General features: G+C 35.6%; 1 protein-coding gene across 1 annotated transcript in view; it reads right to left on the bottom strand.

The window, feature by feature from the left end:
* The window catches only part of LOC120631418 (chromodomain-helicase-DNA-binding protein 1), a 40,256-nt gene extending 33,593 nt beyond the window's left edge, over positions 1 to 6,663 (bottom strand). The window contains 5 exon segments of the mRNA XM_039900996.1: positions 188 to 299; positions 788 to 1,010; positions 2,225 to 2,308; positions 5,591 to 5,760; positions 6,519 to 6,663. Of these exon segments, the coding sequence (XP_039756930.1) occupies positions 188 to 299; positions 788 to 1,010; positions 2,225 to 2,308; positions 5,591 to 5,760; positions 6,519 to 6,604 (675 nt within the window). The 5' untranslated portion in view covers positions 6,605 to 6,663.
* Positions 6,664 to 19,454: the final 12,791 nt, after the last annotated feature.

Here is a 19,454-nt window from a genome sequence, read left to right as displayed (position 1 = left end):
CCAAATGCGGATTGGTAGACTTCCCACGCCTTTGAGGACGTTATAGAGGACTCTCAGGAATGCAGGTTTCCTTATGATGTTTTCCTTCAGCGTTGAAGCAAGAGATATTTTAATTGCTTAAATTAAAACACATAAAACATGTAATTCAATAAGTTTTTAGTAATATTAAATAATCTATTGATTTTACCCGAAATTTGTAATCATCTGATGGTCCAATAAACGTACTGTAGTTAGTCGCTCTCAAAACGATCCACGTTATGAAGTAGACAGTTAGACTCGATATAACTGAAGCCATATATCTGAAACGGTTAACAGGAGTAAACAGGAGTTACCCTATTTACCTAATTCTGCTTTGCAGGCAATGTATCGCCGTACAAAAGCCGTATTTAATTAAACATTATAATTATGTAGATTTTGAAATAGGTACCTATTTGAACTCTAGAGTCTCCTTATCGATTATTTTTTATACTCTCAGTGTAAATTTAAATTGGCTCGATAATATAAGTAGGTAGAGAACCCACGTTATCATCATAGCCCTAATATTTTATAATGTTTTTTGTTGAATCGTTAAATGGAGAGACTGAAAAAATATGAGTTTTGTACGGAAGAGTTACCTTCTGAACAGCGGTTGAGTTTCGACATTGAAAAGTATTTATATAAGCTTATGTATCTACTTGAAATAAACAAATTTAAATTCCTGAATAAGCAGAAGGAACTACGACACTGCATTACATTGAGGTTGACCTTTCCTACTAGTACGTACTCTAATATTTAAAAAATAAGTCACCTTATTGACGTCAATTCTGAGCGTATCTGTAGATTGTCAGTAATTGATGGTATTATTGCCAAGTGGGAGATTTGCACTACCGCCCAACCTATTTGGAAGAATATGACTAGGATAGCGTAATAAAAAGGCATCCACCAGGACAGATATTCTGTGTTGACGCCGGGTCTGCATCCCCAGCATCGTATGAATAGTAGAGGAAACGTGCACGTTACCACTGCACAACCTGAAATGTTATCTATGATGGGGATTATTGATATTTTGTGAGATCCGAAAATCCGTTAGGCTAATATCCAGTTTTGCATACACTAACGGGAATCCATTAGGCTAATGTCCAATTTTGCAAACACCTCCTCGGTCGGGTCTCCTCCCATAAAGAGTAGGGTTGAGGCCTTTATCCACCACGCTGGCCCAGTGCGGATTGGTGGACTCACCACACACCTATGAGAACATTATGGAGACCTCTCAGGCATGCTGGTTTCCTTACGATGTTTTCCTTAGCCGTTGAAGAAAGTGATATTTTAATTACTTAAAGTATCATTTGCTTCAACATTGCAAACATATGGGAGCTGAATTTTTATACACTTTCAAATAAATAATTAATTTACTGCCCACTACAGGGCACGGATCTTTTCTTAGAAAGGTTTAAGGGATTGGTAGACTTCACCGGCCTTTGAGAATGACGGCCGATTTGCACAGTGGACGGCCGTGTGTTCGATTCTCACAACTGGAAAATGTTTGTGGGATGAACATTTATGTTTTTCAGTGTCTGGGTTTTTATCTATATTTTATATTTATCTATATCATTCATAAAAAAGTATTCATCAGTCATCTTAGTACCCAATACCCATACTAAGGCTACGCTTACTTTGAGGGCTAAATGGCGAAGTACACAGATGTGTATTGTATTAATATTTTTATTTATTTATTATTATTTTTAAATAATATTGTAAAGAAATCTCAGGCATGCCGGTTTCCTTAGGATGTTTTTTTTCACCGATAAACAATCACACACATAAATTTGAAAAGTTGGAGATGCGTGGCGGAGATAGATCTCGGTCCGGATGAGGCCGAAGCCCCATCATAAGAGTATAAATATTTAGTACTTATTAAAAAATATTGTTTTTATTTCCCTTTTCCAAGAAGAAAAAGGTCTGAAAAGGCAGTGAGCTTCGTTGGTAGGTTACGATACATTGTAAGAATTTTGATATAACACATACCTAGGGTTAAACACTAACCTAGCTTTGTTTTACATATGGCCGGCTTTACAGCTGCTATATACCTACTTGGACGAAGCTGTGCATAGATATAGCGTCCTGGTGATGTACATGGGATACTGACAAAGAGCTAAGAGATTTTTATAAACAGAAATAAACAGATAATGTAGGTAACAAGTACGCCTTAAAATTGCAAACCTTTAAAAATAAATCTTAGTGTTACCTATTAAATGCCAAAATTTCTTAGTGCTGTACTTATCAGCCAAAACGCCGACGACTGGAGTCGCGAGGGCATCTACCACTTGACCTGTAATTCAAGAAAATCATTTAAAATAGACTAGGAAGTAAATTTTTATGAACACATTTTTATTTGTCGTTCAAAATAAGTCATCGAAAAATAACTTTTTTTTATAATTACATAGTAATCGATGGAAAAAGCAGATAACCCACTAATCGTCATCATCATCACATCAACCCATTACCGGCCCACTACAGAGCATGGGTCCCACAATGAGAAGGGGTTAAGTCCGTAGTGACCCACGCTGACCCAGTGCAGATTGGTGGACTGATGGTAAAAGGAAAAACCATTGCCTATGAACATAACAACACACAGGGCATGAAAGAAATACATCCTGCGAATTGTTGCCCTGTGTCCACCTACCTGAGGCGGAGATATAAAGTCTTATGAACCTGTATTTAACATATAGCTAGACAGTTTTAACTTCTTAATATAGTTCAGTATTTTTATCACGCCAGATGTTCTTCTGCTACTTCCACAAACTGTTAGGTGTTGTGTATTTCCTATAAAATAATGGTCAGTAGAGGCACGGAGTTAGATAATTGGCGATCCAACCACCTTGTATATTATGGAAATTAAGCTTATTTGCTATACTCCGCGAACAGCAGGAGAATCTGTATGGTGTAATTTATAATTTCTTAAATCCGTATACTCCACACCAAACAGATCCTCGGCAACGCACGTTTCGCTCCGCATACTCAGGAGATGTTGACTTTACAATGAATAATTATTAAGTTAACGGTGTGGAGTATAAGGATTGAAGAAATTATAAATTACACCAAACAGATTCTCCTGCTGTTCGCGGTATATAGCAAATTCAGCTTAGTTTTCATAATAAGTATATTATGGATTTCCGCAAAGTAACGCCTGCTTCTATCCGATATTCCAACCACCTTGCCTCGGAGTGCACGTAAAGCCTTCGGTCCAAGTTACTATCACTTACTTGTGAGCCTACCAACCCGCATTAGAGCAGCTAGGACTGCCAGCGAGACTATGCTATAAAGTCTCTCCTATGAAAGCTGCGTTAATTAAGGCGATAAGATGGCCGCCACGTAAATTAATAGAAATAAGCAAAAAAATAATGTCCAACAATTAATTAATTTGAATAAAGAAACGAAAAAGGTATATAAAACAAAGAAACTGAAATACCATTTATTCAATAATAGAAGTGCAGTCGGCTTCGCCCACTGTACCATCCGCATTTACTGTATCCCTATTTTCCCACTGTTATAAATGTAATATGCAAAGGCGTTTGTGCGTTGAGAGGTTATAATAGAATAATGGACTAAATGCGTTTAGCTCTAATCCGTAAGAACTATGCTTTCAGAATAAAAAGGCGAGGAGGTTTGTGCCCAGCAATAGGAAGATCAAAGGGGGTAAATAATCAAATAATAATAATTAATTGTAATCATTTGTTGTGAATTATGATATAGCTACATTATAAAGCACCCACGCATGCTTTAGACCACCTATGTAATCAATTTAAACAAAAGTTGGGCCTTACGCCGCTTAACAAATACTTCCGGTCGTAATTTGCTGATGCGTCCCATAGAACACATCAAGTGCCTGAGTAGTTTTCCATCCTAATCTATCTAATAAGTGACATAATGAGCTAATTATGTATAAAAACTTCCTTCCTTGTTATCAAGTGCAGTTCAAAGTACGATATGAAATACCTACAAGTTTGTGATGTGTTTCGGTAAAAAGTAGCTTCGCAATATATTTATAATAATATAGTCTTTGTGAGACAAAATATTACTCTTTATAAACAAAAAGCTGAAATTAACAATCGACTTACCAGAAACGGACATAAATTAGTGATATCTGCATATCGTCTGCGAAAGGTGCAGAACTCCTTTGGGGGGTTGAGTATACGCTTTTACAACATGATTCCTAAGGAAATTCTTGACCTACCAATGCATACATTTAAAAAATGTGTAAAAACGCATCTAGTACAGCGAGGTTACTATACATTTGATGAATTCTTCAATGACAAGGTAGATTGGAAGCAGCCAGCCTCGCTCTCATCTCCCGCAAGATAGCAAAATGATTGTAAATGTTGATGTTGGAAAAGAGCAACTACTGAGTTTCTTGCCGGCTCTTCTCGGTAGAATCTGCTTTTCGAACCGGTGGTAGAGTCACTACAAACATACATACTTGACGTTTCAAAAGTGCTTATAAAGTAGGCCTACTTGAAATAAATGAATTTGAATTTGAAAATTTGAAAATTTTTTAAAAAAAATCTACCATTTTTGCATACGTTTATAATATAAGATTTATTAAAATTAGTTTCAATAAATTGTGGTTAATGCAGCAAGAAGTCATTAGCAAATAACCACCCAAAAATATATATGACTTCAAATTTAAAATCCATAAAAATGCGCTACGAAACTGCTACGAAATTCATATATTTTTTATCGCTCCGCAGTTGCAGTTATTACTTGAGATACAAGCAACGCATTTTTCAGTTTAAGCACACAGACGCATTTTTTCACCCTTTTCAGATCATCTTTCACCCGACTACGAGTCTTTTTTCTAGCAAGTCCGTCTGTATAATATTATACCCATAAAATAGTTAAGTGGTATATCACGATTATCATCAGCCTTAAAACGTCATAGACGTAGCTTTAGTTTTCGGTTTACGAATGTAGTTATCGCTATCACTGAAGGTACATATTTTGTATATAATTAACGCATCAAAAGTGCCATCTATTTGCCTACTTGAATAAAGAAATATTTGACTTGAACGCTGCTCCACGACGGTATTAACGTATGAGAGGCATTATGTTACGACGAAATCCACATAGCGGGCAACTAAACGAAAAATCGAAACGAAATACCTTTTTTTTATTCCACGAGGTACAAGCTAGCCTTCGACTGCAATCTCACCTGATAACGAATGATGCAGTTTAAGATAATAGTGGGCTAACCTGTTACGGGTATGGCAGTTATATTGTACCTTTTACCCCTCATGTCTTTCTATGCGATTGGCTGTACTAGCTACGGCAAAAGCCTCACACTAGTCCAAAACCGAGACTTACATATAAGCATTTCGTTTGGAACCACACAAAATGCATGATTGTGTATATTCCGAAAATAACTGATGGAGTACCTATTTTATACAGATAACATTCACCTAGGTGATCATTTAAAGAATATAGAGATGTTTTAGTTTTCCACTTTATCATGTTACATTTTATGAGGTTTTAACAAAGAATATAGTTCGATTGTATGTCGTTCGAAAATTTGAGCCGTTGGTCAATGACATGCGTAATCCGATATTCTACTTACCTAACAATAGCATCGCGCCGGCTACGACAGCCCTCATTTCAAGTACCGCTTGGAAGAACAGCATCATATAGGAAAACCACATTGCTGCACATAGGTCGTTGTACATATGGCCTAAGCCGTAAAGCAGATTTTGGTTCACTCGCCACCATCCTCGCCTCTTGCATGGGATACTGAAAACAAATACGGACACACAAATTGCCTTAACGCCTACATATTTTCCTTAGCGGATCGGAGAATCTTTAAAATATATCCATTGGTATGCGCATAATTGCAAAAAATATGGGTAATGATATCATCTTACTTTCCATTAGTAGGTAGATATGTGGTCACAAAATATTTACAAGATCATCCTGGACTTAATAGAATTACTTTAAACTAAAAGACCACTACAGATTGTTAATTTAAATCTTAGGATTAAAATGAAAAATCTGTAGTAGTACTTAAGAAGGTCGTATAATAATTAGAACTGTGGGGTTTTGCTTTAGGTACAATAATAAATCTGTATTTGTCAATTAAATATAGGACCAACTGCGTTAAATTTGGTGCACATGTGATGTTCTACGTAACAATCAAAGGATCTATCAAACCAGAATTCTTATTAAAAGAGTCCTTGAAACATTTAAATTCGAAGCAGCTTACTTCTTACTTAATTATTTGATTAATGTATCAATAGCCGTCTTATTCACAAATTAGGTTAATGTGCCAACATAAATGGTTCATGGTAGCCTAATTAATCAACCTAACAATACCTAATAAAATAGCGGATCTGTGTGGTTCCTACCAATAAAAAATCAAGCGAAGGAAGAACTAATATTTTGCACAATGCACACTGTACTTCACTTATTGGTCGCGTGTCACCAATTGACCATAAATGATAATTTGCAAGAATGTTTATTGATGGAGAAAATCTAAGGAAACCGAGCATTACCTCAAATCAATTTCCTTAACAGGGTCGTCCTCCTTTACACTGTTCTCTATAATTTCAGCGTTTGTCGCACCGTATTTAGCATTCATAGTTTGAACCTAAACGTAACTTTAACTTCCGTCGTCAATTTATTATTCACTCTGTGGTATTATTCGATCATAATACACGAATTGAAGTCTATTAACATTTTCACTTCACTATTATTGGGGACAGAGATATTGAGTTTCACAGTTCACTGGTAAGCCGACACGTGTGGCTTGAGAGGATTCCTACGGACATATGAGTTCAAGCAGTTGGTTTAATCCTGACAACCTAACTGAGAAAATTTAATGTCTATAAGCACATCAATTATTAACTGGAATTTTTGGGAGAAATGTGTCAATTTTAACAAACAGTTTTACTTTTTCTTTGTAATAATAATTGGATAAATTTAAAAAAATGCTCGCCCCTCGTACACCTACGAGTAGAACTCGCTCTACAAAGAATTGTATGCATATTGAGTTAGTTGTTATTTGCTATCTGGTTTTACATAGTATTTTATTTTAGTCCATTATGTAAATTCATACTTGTTAATGGTACCTGATATTAAATTTTATCTAGAAAAAAAAGAACAGCGCTTGAAAATTTGCTGTTTTTAAATAGCTTTTTTAAATTTCCACCAAATCTTTGTTCTCTGTACAATAAGGTCTTTCGTAAGCCAGAATAGAGTTAAAATGTATTTTACTGTCCAAACACTCCTCAAATTAATTCTACTAAATAAGTTCGCTAAAGGTATAAAATTGAACAAGATACATGCTACTATTGCGACCCTTCAAACCAAATGTTGCACCAACGAAAACATTCCAGAAGAGCCTTTTCCATTACCAGGCGGCCGTTTGTAAAAAGAAGAAAAATGATTTTTTTTTTTAAATATTGTACGTAAACACGTACGTAGGTATACTAATTACAAATCCAACCAAGTATTACTCAAGTAAGTCGAAAAACGAGATAATTCTATAATTCAATCTTCAATACGCTCCTAAAAAAATAAGTGCTATAGGTATATTTTTATGCGCTAAAATATACTTTCGATACATTTTTCCAGACGGCATTTGGAATCGATCATAAAACAACAATTGTCATATTTTTTAACTTGTTGACTAGTCTATAAACATAATAGCTGAGTGTAATCAATAAACGTCACAAATCTATTTGTTGACATAAATCTGTAATTTTGTAAGGCAGACCAAAATAGTACAACTGAAAACAAATTTGTACCTACTACCTTTACGTGGTGGCGTACGAGGCGATTAAGACACAGTAAATAATTTATTACTAAATTTACTGTGACTAAGGGAAGATAACGGAGACCGGACAGCAGCTTCCTCGGTGCTACTACTACCATTTACTGCGATCACCAACTCGACTGCCCGACGTTTATGGGCAGACAGGTTGGTAGAGTTATGGCATGGCAAATCCTCCCGTTTTGAGAGTCTTTCAATCCAGCAGAGGACTGTTACGGGCTATTGATGTACTACAAATTTGATAGATTTACTTTATTCCTAAGTTAAGTTGATTTATTTATTTATTTTATTGGACAACTCAAAAAACTTACAATTTAAACTTAGACTTAATTCATATAAAACAGATAATTTCTGTACAAATTAAGTCTATATAGTTGCACAGCGTGAATATAGGTGTTTTTTAATAAGGGCGTCACGCTTAATATGCTAAACGAAGTATAACTTTAAGAACATCTATATACATATTATAAAATGCAAAGGTGACTGACTGACTGATCTATAAACGCACAGCTCTAACCATTTCACGGATCGGGCTGAAATTTAGCACACAGATAGTTATTACAACGTAGGCATCGCTAAGAAAGGATTTTTGAAAATGTTATAAGGGATGCCTAAGGGGGTTAAATTGGGGATCAAAGTTTGTATAAAATCCTTCATTTATCAATTTTTTTTTAAGTTAAATCCATGAAACTTTGATTTTAAGTTTTCGATTGAAAATAAAGAAATAAGTGTTTCGCAAATTTGAAAAATCCATTTCCAAAGGCTAAAGACTCATAAGGCTAAATTAATATTAAATTTACTTATTTTTAAAGTAATTTACGTTTAATTTGTTTATTACAATCACGACTTTTTCTAACCTTTGTAGTTGAAATTTACCAAATCAAAAATTGAACTTAACGTGAAGCCGAGAGCTAAAGCTATTTTTTAAATTGGGTACCTAACTATGATTAAAGACATCCATTGAAGTTGCAAATTCATTGTATAAGCGACACATTCTAATCAGAGGATTATAGCATGAAGTATTAAGTATTCTTAAAAATACCAAGTGTAAAGAGTGTTATTAGCCCTACGGCTTTTATAATTTATATTTATATTTAACTAAGATAGCAATCTAAAGTGGGGAATCTATGTTAATTTGGTAAGTTACTCTAGTGGCACCGGTGAATTTCCAACCAAAGAAAATGTAAATTTGCTATGGTCACGCAGATAAAAACTAAACATCTTAGGACATTATTCCAATAATGAATTGCCTAGGTATTTTCCAATTTAGGTCACATATAATTGGTATGGTGAACATTTGAGCGCTTGCAGCGTACCTACGAGTACATTAGACCGCAAGACTATAGACTTACCTAATACATTTTAATATATAGGTGGACTTTTCGTTAGTGGTGAAATTTTGATGAAATGCCTATATACTGTTATGAAAAAAAACTACCCAATTTCTGTAAAAAAATACAAATATATCTTTGGGATAAAAAATAGTCAATTGCTTCGACAAGGCGAAGAAATAAATACTATGTTATATTTTAAAATACTATAATCTATCTGCGTTCTAAATGTTATCTAAGCCCTTCTGGCGTCATTTAGCAACAAACAGATAATAATAAGTATAAGTAACGATCTCAATATTAGGTAGAGATTTAAAATTAAAATTTGTGTCCTGTGTTAACAGAGTAAACTAAGGCACGCAGCATATTGCTGCATATTCTAGTAGATACTTCGTCAATAAATCAGCTACCTTACATAAAGATTTATCCAATCTGTTCAGTTATGTCTGTTCTTTTATGATATTAAGTACATAGTAAAGAGTACAAGTAATAGATAGTAAAGATAGCGGTGAAACTTCTTTCAACAAACGACTGTGGTGTGTGCAAATTATATGTCTATTCTTGCTCTTGGAGCTTCAATCGTCCACGGTTAGAAACCTTCAATCACGTAAGCATTGCCATTCGCCAATGACCTACTCCAGTTTGACCTTACCTATTATACTTTTAATTCCCTGTCACAAATGACTAGAAATGTATGGCCTAGTAGACGCACCACGTATAAGTCGATAGCGCTGGGTTAGGTTGACTCAACTCAGTAGCAAGATTGGTGCCCGACTTTGGGAACATTTTTTTATCCCCCCTCACAAGGGAACTGAAGTTACGGATAAAATAACGTGTTCTATCTCATTGTATGAACTCAAATCATGCCAAGATTCATTTTAACTAATTCAGTAGTTAGTCGCTTATGAGAAGCGTCAACACGTGACCCGTTCCATATTCGATAAAACCCTCTCCCTTATGGTCCTTAAAAGACTAATATACTATTAAAATACTAATGGAACTATCGTGTAACTTCATAGCTAGACATTAACTCGACTGTGAGATGGAAAAAAAAACCTGTCTAAGTTTGTTGTGTGCTCTTCTTAGACCAGGGCGCGTTAAGAACCCTCCTAGCTTTAGTTTTAAGTTAACGAATGCAGTTATCATCATTACCTAACATTAGTGTTAACATGTTTAATGTATGAACGATATATAAGTGCCTGTGATAAGGTCTACATGAATAAAACATTTTTGTGTTTTGAATTAGAGTTTGTCTATTCTAGAATCGATATGAACGATTTATATGTATCTACCAGACATTTAGAATCAGTTAGTTAATTTTTTAATTTCTTTATGCTAATAGATATAAATAAATAAATAAATAAATAATAAATAAATATACTTCGAAAATACACACATCGCCATCTAGCCCCAAATTAAGCGTAGCTTGTGTTATGGGTACTACGATGCCTGATGAATATTTTTATGAATAATATACATAAAATACTTATAATATACAGATAAACACCCAGACACTGAAAAACATTCATGTTCATCACACAAAAATTTTCCAGTCGTGGGAATCGAACCCACGGCCTTTGACTGAGAAAGCAGGGTCGCTGCAAACTGCGCCAATGGGCCGTCAAAAATTGAAGTTGTTGGTTAAGCTGATATCGAACTTGGGTCATCAAATCAAATCATAAACAAAGCAATAAAATAAAACAAATGAAAGATAGAAAGTAAAGGTGCAATAGGCGGCCTTATCGCTTTTTAGCGATCTCTACCCGGCAACCTACCAAAGGTTATGTAGTTAAGAAGAAGGCATTTTAGCACTGCTGTGTCATATTCACGTTTATATTAGGGACAAAAACATATCCTAGATTTTATATGATGTAATGAGGAAGGTCGTAATAAATCGCCACTTTTTAGGGATCCGTATCGGAGGATTGTTAAAGGGACCCTATTACTAAGCCTTCGTCTATCGGTCAGCTGACTGGATCTCAAAAAGCGTAACAGGTAAAGTTGAAATTATCAGTTTGAGTAGTTAGTTCTATTATTGCTATAACAAAAATTATGTAATGTATATTATTATGGTTTTTCTTGATATAATAATATAATGTTAACACTATGTATTAGTATAAGGCTGCGACCTATGAACCCACCGGCTTCTCCCACCAGTGGGTGCAAGGGTAATTCGTATTTACCCGTACACCCACTGCGTTAGGATAGGAATTGTTTAACGTTACACCTGCTTTATTTTATTTTACTACAAGTTAGCTTTTGATTGCCGTTCCTTGCGACCGGTGTCTTCGCCACATCGTGCCGGAACGCTCAGGCTCTTGGCGGCACGTTTTTGCCGACCGGGTTGTAAACAGCCACGGCCAAAGCCTGTCACTAGACTAGACCAGGAAAAATTAAGAAATTATTCCAAAATTGCTTCGCCAGGGTTCGCATCCAAACTCTTTAAGACCCGCTATTACCTCTACAACACGGATATTGTCAAGAACTTGTACGGAATCCTTCGTGTGCATCCAACTCGCAATTAGCTGGGATTAATTTTATCTAGAGAAAAATTTGCAGTGCTGCTAAAGTCAATGTTTTGCGTGAAGCAGTTAATAATTCTACATTATCTCTTCATAATATAGCTGTCACTTCATAAAGATAGATTAATTTATAATTAGGTAGCGCACTTTATAGAGATAGTTGTTGAGTGGTAACACAGCTCTGATAGGTGTGTGTAATAATAGACACTAATAAGCGGTTGTCTCTGGGAAAGTTTTTATACGTGATACATTTGTAACCATTTTATAACATTCCTTTATCTATATTCGCGGTGCAAATAATTAGACAACTTATACCTAATAATATTTACTAAATAATGCTATAAAGAGAAAAGATTTGATTATTTCTTATGTCGGTACAAAAAGGATGAGAAAAATTATAAAAATGATACGCTCAAATCTACGGAAAAACTTACTGAACTACTATATACTACTACTACTAAATAGGGAATTTTTTATTTTTAGACTTAAGTACCCAGAATTGTATATATTGCTATCTATTTAGGTACTTGTTGAGCACATGGCACATGTCAAAAAGTAATTCTTCGTAATTTTCTTAGAATTCTAATGCGTTTCAATTACTGCTCCCCATATTATTTTTCTAAGTAGAGGCCTTATGCACAGATTAAACTGGAATAAAATTGACAGACTCAGGCAAATACTGCGAGAGCATGCGCGAACACGTTTAACACGAAAAGTGTTTTTGTTTGCCTTCTAGTTTTTATAGTTATATCTTTCTACCTCGGTCCTCTGAAAGATAACTTTTTAAAACCTTAAACTGATTTTGCCGACAAGCGCCATCTTTTGATGGTTAGGTTTATTACAAAGTAGAGTTGGCTTTTCCGTTTGTTTGGAGACTGCAATAAGCTACGTGGAAGTTTACACTCCTTGCACAAGATGTCAGCACTTGAGAAATAAATAAAATTGAAGTGTGTGTGTTTCTCATGCCAAAATACCGCGTTAACTAAATGCATGCATTTAACCAAAAATAGCATTTTATCAAATTTATGTCTCTGTCCATGAATTTTTTTTTTACCCGCTTATTTCGGGAACAGCTAGTGATTTTGTGTTAATCTATTACCCAACTTTTATATACGTTTAAGTGATAAAAATAATCCATAAAAATTCGCAAAATATGACATTTATATGGTATGTACTACTCTAGAAAAAAACTTTTTATACGTCCAGTTTTTATTTTAAATATAAATCCCGAAAAATAATGTTGAGTGTATTTATAGAGTTCCGTATCTTTATAATAATACCTATTACCGGCCAACAACAGAGCACGGGTCTCCTCCCGCAATGAGAAGGGGCGGTCAGGGCCACGACGCTTGCCCAGTTTGGCCCAGCTGGCGTGTGGACCCAGCGATCGGTGTACTCCACACACCTTTGAGAACATTATGTAGAACTCTCAGGCAAGCAGGTTAATAATTTTCCAGCTTGCAGAGCAGAACCTGGCTAGTGATAAATAGTTATTGCTTATGATGGCGATGTTAATTAATGGTGGATTTAATTACCGCGATTACGACCGCGGATGTCTGCCTAGACACCGGCTGGCACATAAATCAGTGCTACAGTTTGGTGCACTTTGTTCGTGGTAGATATGGACGATTAAGCTGCGTGTAATTGATTGCTGAAAACATGTCGTCTATACGTGATGTATTGAACCTTTCTTAAATATTGTACAACGGTTACACACCACGATAATATTTTGGGCTTCGTCGATATTTCAATCCATACAGATTGTATGGATTGGATTTGAATAGTGTATTGTGTTCACGACGGGACTGCAGAGGTACAAGATGTCAAGTTGGATGCCATTCACGTCACCTGGCGTCGGTTGCTTCCAGTGGCGTACACATGGATCTTGAACAGGGTAGGCATAAAGCAGAAAGATGGCATAAAATGGAAAAATTGTCCTCCAATTCGAGAAATATAAAAGTTTTAGGGTAGGCAGTGCTTTTGTTTATGTATGAAGTGCACGCCGCTGGTTGCTACTACTCTTACAAATCGCGCTCACGCTCTATGTAAAGCTCTTTACTTACAAGGCGAGTTGGCGCACATACCTAGGGTGCTATGTTTGAATGGACATAAATCATCAATAAAATGAAGTAAACTAAAACGCAGGATGCGTCTTTTAGAGGCTGAAAGGAGAATGACCTATCTTCTTTTTGTATGTGGATTGACAGATAAGATTGCAAGACTCCTTAAACTGCGGTATGATATAAAACTGCCTTCACACTCTTACAAAAGGTTGCCCACTTGATGCGCTCTGAAAAGAATCGTTTATCATTCTAGTGTCCGGATGTGTGCAAGATCAACTGCAGCTTTGGATGCTCTTACATTGAGCAAACAAAGAGATCCATAGACACACAGGTCACCGAACATATAAAAGTATCTTCTCTGCACCGACCGTTACTATATTCCTTAGACTCGTGAAGCGATTAAAATTAGGAAGCACAAAAACTTCAATCGTGACGACGGTTTTAAATTAGCAAGTGTGTGGAATCTAATGGTAGAACTATGCGAACTAAGAAAGCATCGTACAGCTTCTCAATTTAAAAGTGACGTTGTCACTGTAGAATGTCGAACAGTTCGTGAAATACCAACGAAAAGAACACGAAAGTGGGTAGTCAGATTCTGCCCGTGACATCCAACTTGACATCTCGCACCTCCGCAGTCCCGTCGTGACAACGATCCATGCAACTGGATCGAGATATCGACGAATCCCAAAATATTATCGTGGTATGTACCCTTTTAACAATATATAAGAAATGTTGATTAAACACGAAAATCTTAGTTTAAAATCCTTAGTTATGTAATAAACCATTAATTCGCTAGTAATAAAAATGTTTACATTAAGTTAACAACTGTTTAAGACACAAGTGTCCGTGGATGTCGTCAAAGTGTACATTGATCAGATCTACAGTATTGTGGCAATTTGCCTGCGGTGTCTAAGATTATGTGCGTGTAACTAGCACCTTCTATCTATACATGATTATATAATAAGCCATGTATTCACTAGTAAAACAATTATGGCACATTAAGTATACATCGGTTTGAGATAACCTTAGCCGAATAATGATAATTGCCTGGACACGGCTGGCACATAAATCAGATTGGCAGTTTGGTGCACTTTGTCTGTTTAATATATGTATTATTGATGTTGTCCTATACATGATTATGTATTACTTAATTATGTAATCACTAGTAATACAATTAAACATTTAATTTATACATCTATTTTAGATAGCCACAACGGTATAAAAATGTCTACCCAAACACCAGCTGGCACAAGTCGGGGCAACAGTTGGGTGCTCTCTGTCCTCGGTGAGTACGATTTCGCTGTGTGCACCTAGTTGATTGTGTGAAGCATGTATTTTGTACATGGTTATGTATTATTGTATAATAAACCTGAAACATTTATTCGCTACTACCTGAATATGAAATTCATTACATTTTTTTTGATCAGCCAAACCGAATGTAGATGTCTGTTTTAAACACCGGCTGGCGCATATCGACTAAACAATATGATTGTATATTCGATATAGTAAAAATGTTTTGAACTTTAAGTATACAAATGTTAGATATAACCAACCGCGAATATCTTATCGGCGACGGCTGGTAGATGAATCAGGGCAACGGTATAATGTATTTAATCCACGGAATTATACAAGATAAATGCTGCTTATTATTATGAAAACATGTCGATTTTGTATTGAACGGTTTTGTAATAGTACAGTAACTATGTTTTTAGAAACAGTACAGAGATGATGTGTCTTATTTGAAACCTTTAAATGAATATTGTTAACACCGTGGATGCTGCTGACAATGGCGTGCATAGAGGGTATGCATAGGGTATGCGGATGATAAAGATGAGTTAAATTAATTCAGTAAGAGTTATAATATCTTTAAGATAGGCTTTTTAAGAGTTATAAAAAGCCTACCATTACGTTTTTATAACTCGATTTTTAAAATTTTATATAATCTGCATACCCTGTGCATACCCTCTATGTACGCCAATGGATACTGAATTTGTGGCCTTCCTTAATACATAGGTATATATGGGCGCAAATCGCCACCTGTCGGCAATAATTGGCGACTATTGATATTTACGTTTTAGTTTATCGTTAAAGTGAATATTTTATTATAAAAATATCTGAAATATATCGGATTTAAATTCAAATAGTTATTTGTAAACATGAAACCGCTACTTATTAGGGCCTGATATTTAATAGACACTGTTTTGACTGTTTGAATGTTTTAAAGATGTTTGATGTTCCATTTATTGTTAAACTACTTTATTTACTGTGAAAATGTTCAAATTAATATCTTATAGAATTAATATCATTATTCTGTATCAAACTTTATTATTTTATGCAATAAGTCTTTCTTTAATTCATTTTAAATCTGGCCTGCAGCGCCATCTTTAGACTGACTAATGTTTGTTGCAATTAAATGAACAAATCTCTGTATTATATAAATGATTAATCATTTTAAGTAATTTAAATTGATTAAACATTTATTATAAATATTAAGGAATATTTTAAGAATTATTTTGCAGTACCTAATTTTATTTGTTTGTTTCAAAAGAAGTTGTATTTGCTATATCCGTTTTAGCCATTGTAAGGAAACTATAAAAGCGTTTAATTTATGTAAATCGTCTCTGTTCTATACTAGCAATTGTGCGAAAATAAACTACGTGATATTTTGTGAGTTATTTTATTATAATGGACACCGAGCGTGAAAACCCTGGCGTATCGCCGACAGCAGCGGTGGGATCACAGCCCCAAAACTCTTCAGGGCCTCCAGATGGTACAACTTTCAGTATGGAACAAGTGATGGGTCTCCTAACCTCCATAACAAGAACTGCTGCAACAAGCGCTGCGAGAGCGACGTTATCTACAGAGACTGCACCTTTACGGCGGCACCATGACTTTTATCTACCGCCGTTCAACCCTGATGAGAGATCGCATGACATCAGGGACTGGTGTGCTAATGTGGACGAAACCATTACGAAGTTAAATATTTCGCCCCATGAAGCTCGAATGAAGGCCATCTTACAATTGAGAGGACGAGCAAAGACCTGGGCCGACACCTGGTCACTGCATTCAACCACGTGGGAACAAGTGAAGGAAGAGCTAACTCATACGTTTGGCAATGAGTTCCGGTACGCGGATGACGTGCAGAAATGGCGCAGCTACACTTCAGACCAAGCGAGCAGCTACGCTGAATATGCTACAACGGCTTGGACTCTCTTCAGGAGGGTTCGACCAGAAGCTACCGACGCCGACGTAGTGGATGCACTGATCACAGGTATTTATCCTGAATTTATTCGTTCTGAGTTGTTGAGAAATACCCCCAATTCACTTCCCAAATTAGTATCGATACTAAAAACATTTCGAAAGCGTAAAATTGAAAATAGAGAGAGTAAATATAATGACGTCAAAAAACCACGTGTCACGGTACCTTCAAAGGATCAAGTCATATGTTTTAATTGCAATAAGCCGGGTCATTTCTCACGAGACTGCAAAAATCCATCTAAAAATAACCCTGTTTTGTCACAATCAAATAATAATTCTAATTCTCGTGGTAGTTTTAATAACGCTAAGGTTATTGAGTGTGAATACTGTCATCGTAAGGGCCACTTAGAGAAAAATTGTTACCGCCGTCAAAATGACGGAACGTAATGCCCCAAATAAAACAATTAATTATTGTTCATCTATTAAACATGCCACTTTTAATGTAATTATTGGAAACACAAATTATAACTGTCTTTTCGATATTGGAGCTGATTGTTCATTAATTCGGGAGAAAATAGCTGGCTCCGTTGCTGGAAAGCGTAAGCAAGTTGACGTGAAGTTTATCGGTATTGGGGGTCAAACAATTATTTCAAAACAAAGCATTAAAACTATAGTTCAAATTGATAATGTTCGCTAAGAGCTCGAGTTTTATGTAGTAGGTGATAATGAAACTCAATTTGACATTCTAATAGGTTTTAATCTTCTAAATATACCCGGCCTTAGCGTTACCCTTAGCGAGGACAGTATATCAATTAATCGCGAGTTCTTTATCAATGTTTAAATTTAACATCTTCTTTTGAATTAGATACCGACCTTACTAACGATACACAAATTAAAGAAATCTATCGTATTATCAATGAGTTCAAGGATAATTTCACATCTGGAAATCGCGTCTCACAGGTAACCACCGGGGAGCTAAAAATTAGATTAAAAAATCCCGATAAGATCGTGCAACGCCGACCATATCGTTTGTCCCCTTTAGAACGTGAGAAGGTCAGAGATATTATTAAAGACCTAAAAGAAAATGGCATAATAAGAGATAGCTCGTCTCCGTTCAGCAGCCCTATATTATTAGTTAAGAAAAAGGACGGTACGGACCGACTTTGCGTTGATTTCAGAGAGTTAAATTCAAATACCGTTAGAGACAATTATCCTTTACCCCTTATAGCGGACCAAATTGATAGATTAGGCAAAGCTCGATATTATAGTTGTTTAGACATGGCCTCTGGTTTCCACGGTATTCCTATAGCGGAAGACTCTATCGAGAAAACTGCATTTGTAACCCCGGATGGACAGTTTGAATATCTTCGAATGCCATTCGGTCTATGTAATGCTCCGTCTGTATACCAACGCGCCATAAATGCCGCCTTAGGTGATTATAGAGATAATATTGCTTTAGTTTATGTTGACGATATTCTGGTTGTATCTGAATCCGTGCAACAGGGTTTGATAAATTTGAATCTTATTTTGACTAGATTAACTCAGGCTGGATTTTCTCTAAATATTGCCAAATGTTCTTTTCTTAAAACTAAAATTGAATATCTTGGTAACATTATTGAAAATGGCACTGTTAGGCCAAGCCCAAGGAAAGTTCAGGCTCTTACTGACTCTTCAACGCCTAAAAATATAAAAGAAGTAAGGCAATTTAACGGCTTAGCAGGTTATTTTCGAAAATTTGTACCCAATTTCTCTAAAATCATGGCAACTCTATACAACCTAACTAAAGCTAATGTTTCTTTTAATTGGACTGACCGACATGAAATTGCTCGACGAGAAATAATTAACATACTCACATCTTCCCCAGTTTTAATTATATTTGATCCAAATTTGCCAACTGAGCTACATACAGATGCCAGTTCAATTGGTTATGGCACCGTTCTGATTCAGAGACAAGATAGGAATCCTTTAGTAGTAGCTTATGAGAACTTCAGATACAGAGAGTAAATACCACTCCTACGAACTAGAGACTCTTGCAGTGGTAAAGGCTATTAAACATTTTCGCCATTTCCTTCATGGCCGGTCATTTAAACTAGTCACAGACTGCAATTCATTAAAAGCTTCGAGTCACAAACGAGACCTAACCCCCAGAGTGCATAGATGGTGGGCCTTCTTGCAAAATTTTTAATTTGAAATTGAATAACGTAAGGGCGATAAACTTGCTCATGCTGATTTTTTTAGTCGTAATCCAATTAAAAATTCTAATGGACGTCAATTAAAGCGGTGTTTAGAATTTAATAAATCAAGACCCCTAATTTGGTCCATTAATACCACTACACTTGATCATAACTAGCTCCTTGTAGAACAAAAACGCGATTCAACTCTATCTAGTATTGTAGAGCAATTGAAAGATGATTCGATTCCCAAGAATATCGCAGACACTTACGTTATACTTCAGGATAAATTATTGAGACGTAAAGTACAGATTAATAACAAGACACATAAGTTAATTATAGTTCCACGTAGTTATAGATGGAATCTTATA

The sequence above is a fragment of the Pararge aegeria genome, chromosome 2, assembly GCF_905163445.1.
Source record: "Pararge aegeria chromosome 2, ilParAegt1.1, whole genome shotgun sequence".
In the NCBI taxonomy this organism is placed as follows: domain Eukaryota; kingdom Metazoa; phylum Arthropoda; class Insecta; order Lepidoptera; family Nymphalidae; genus Pararge; species Pararge aegeria.
The sequence above is the reverse complement of the archived record's forward strand: the minus strand, read 5'-3'. Positions and strand labels throughout refer to the sequence as shown.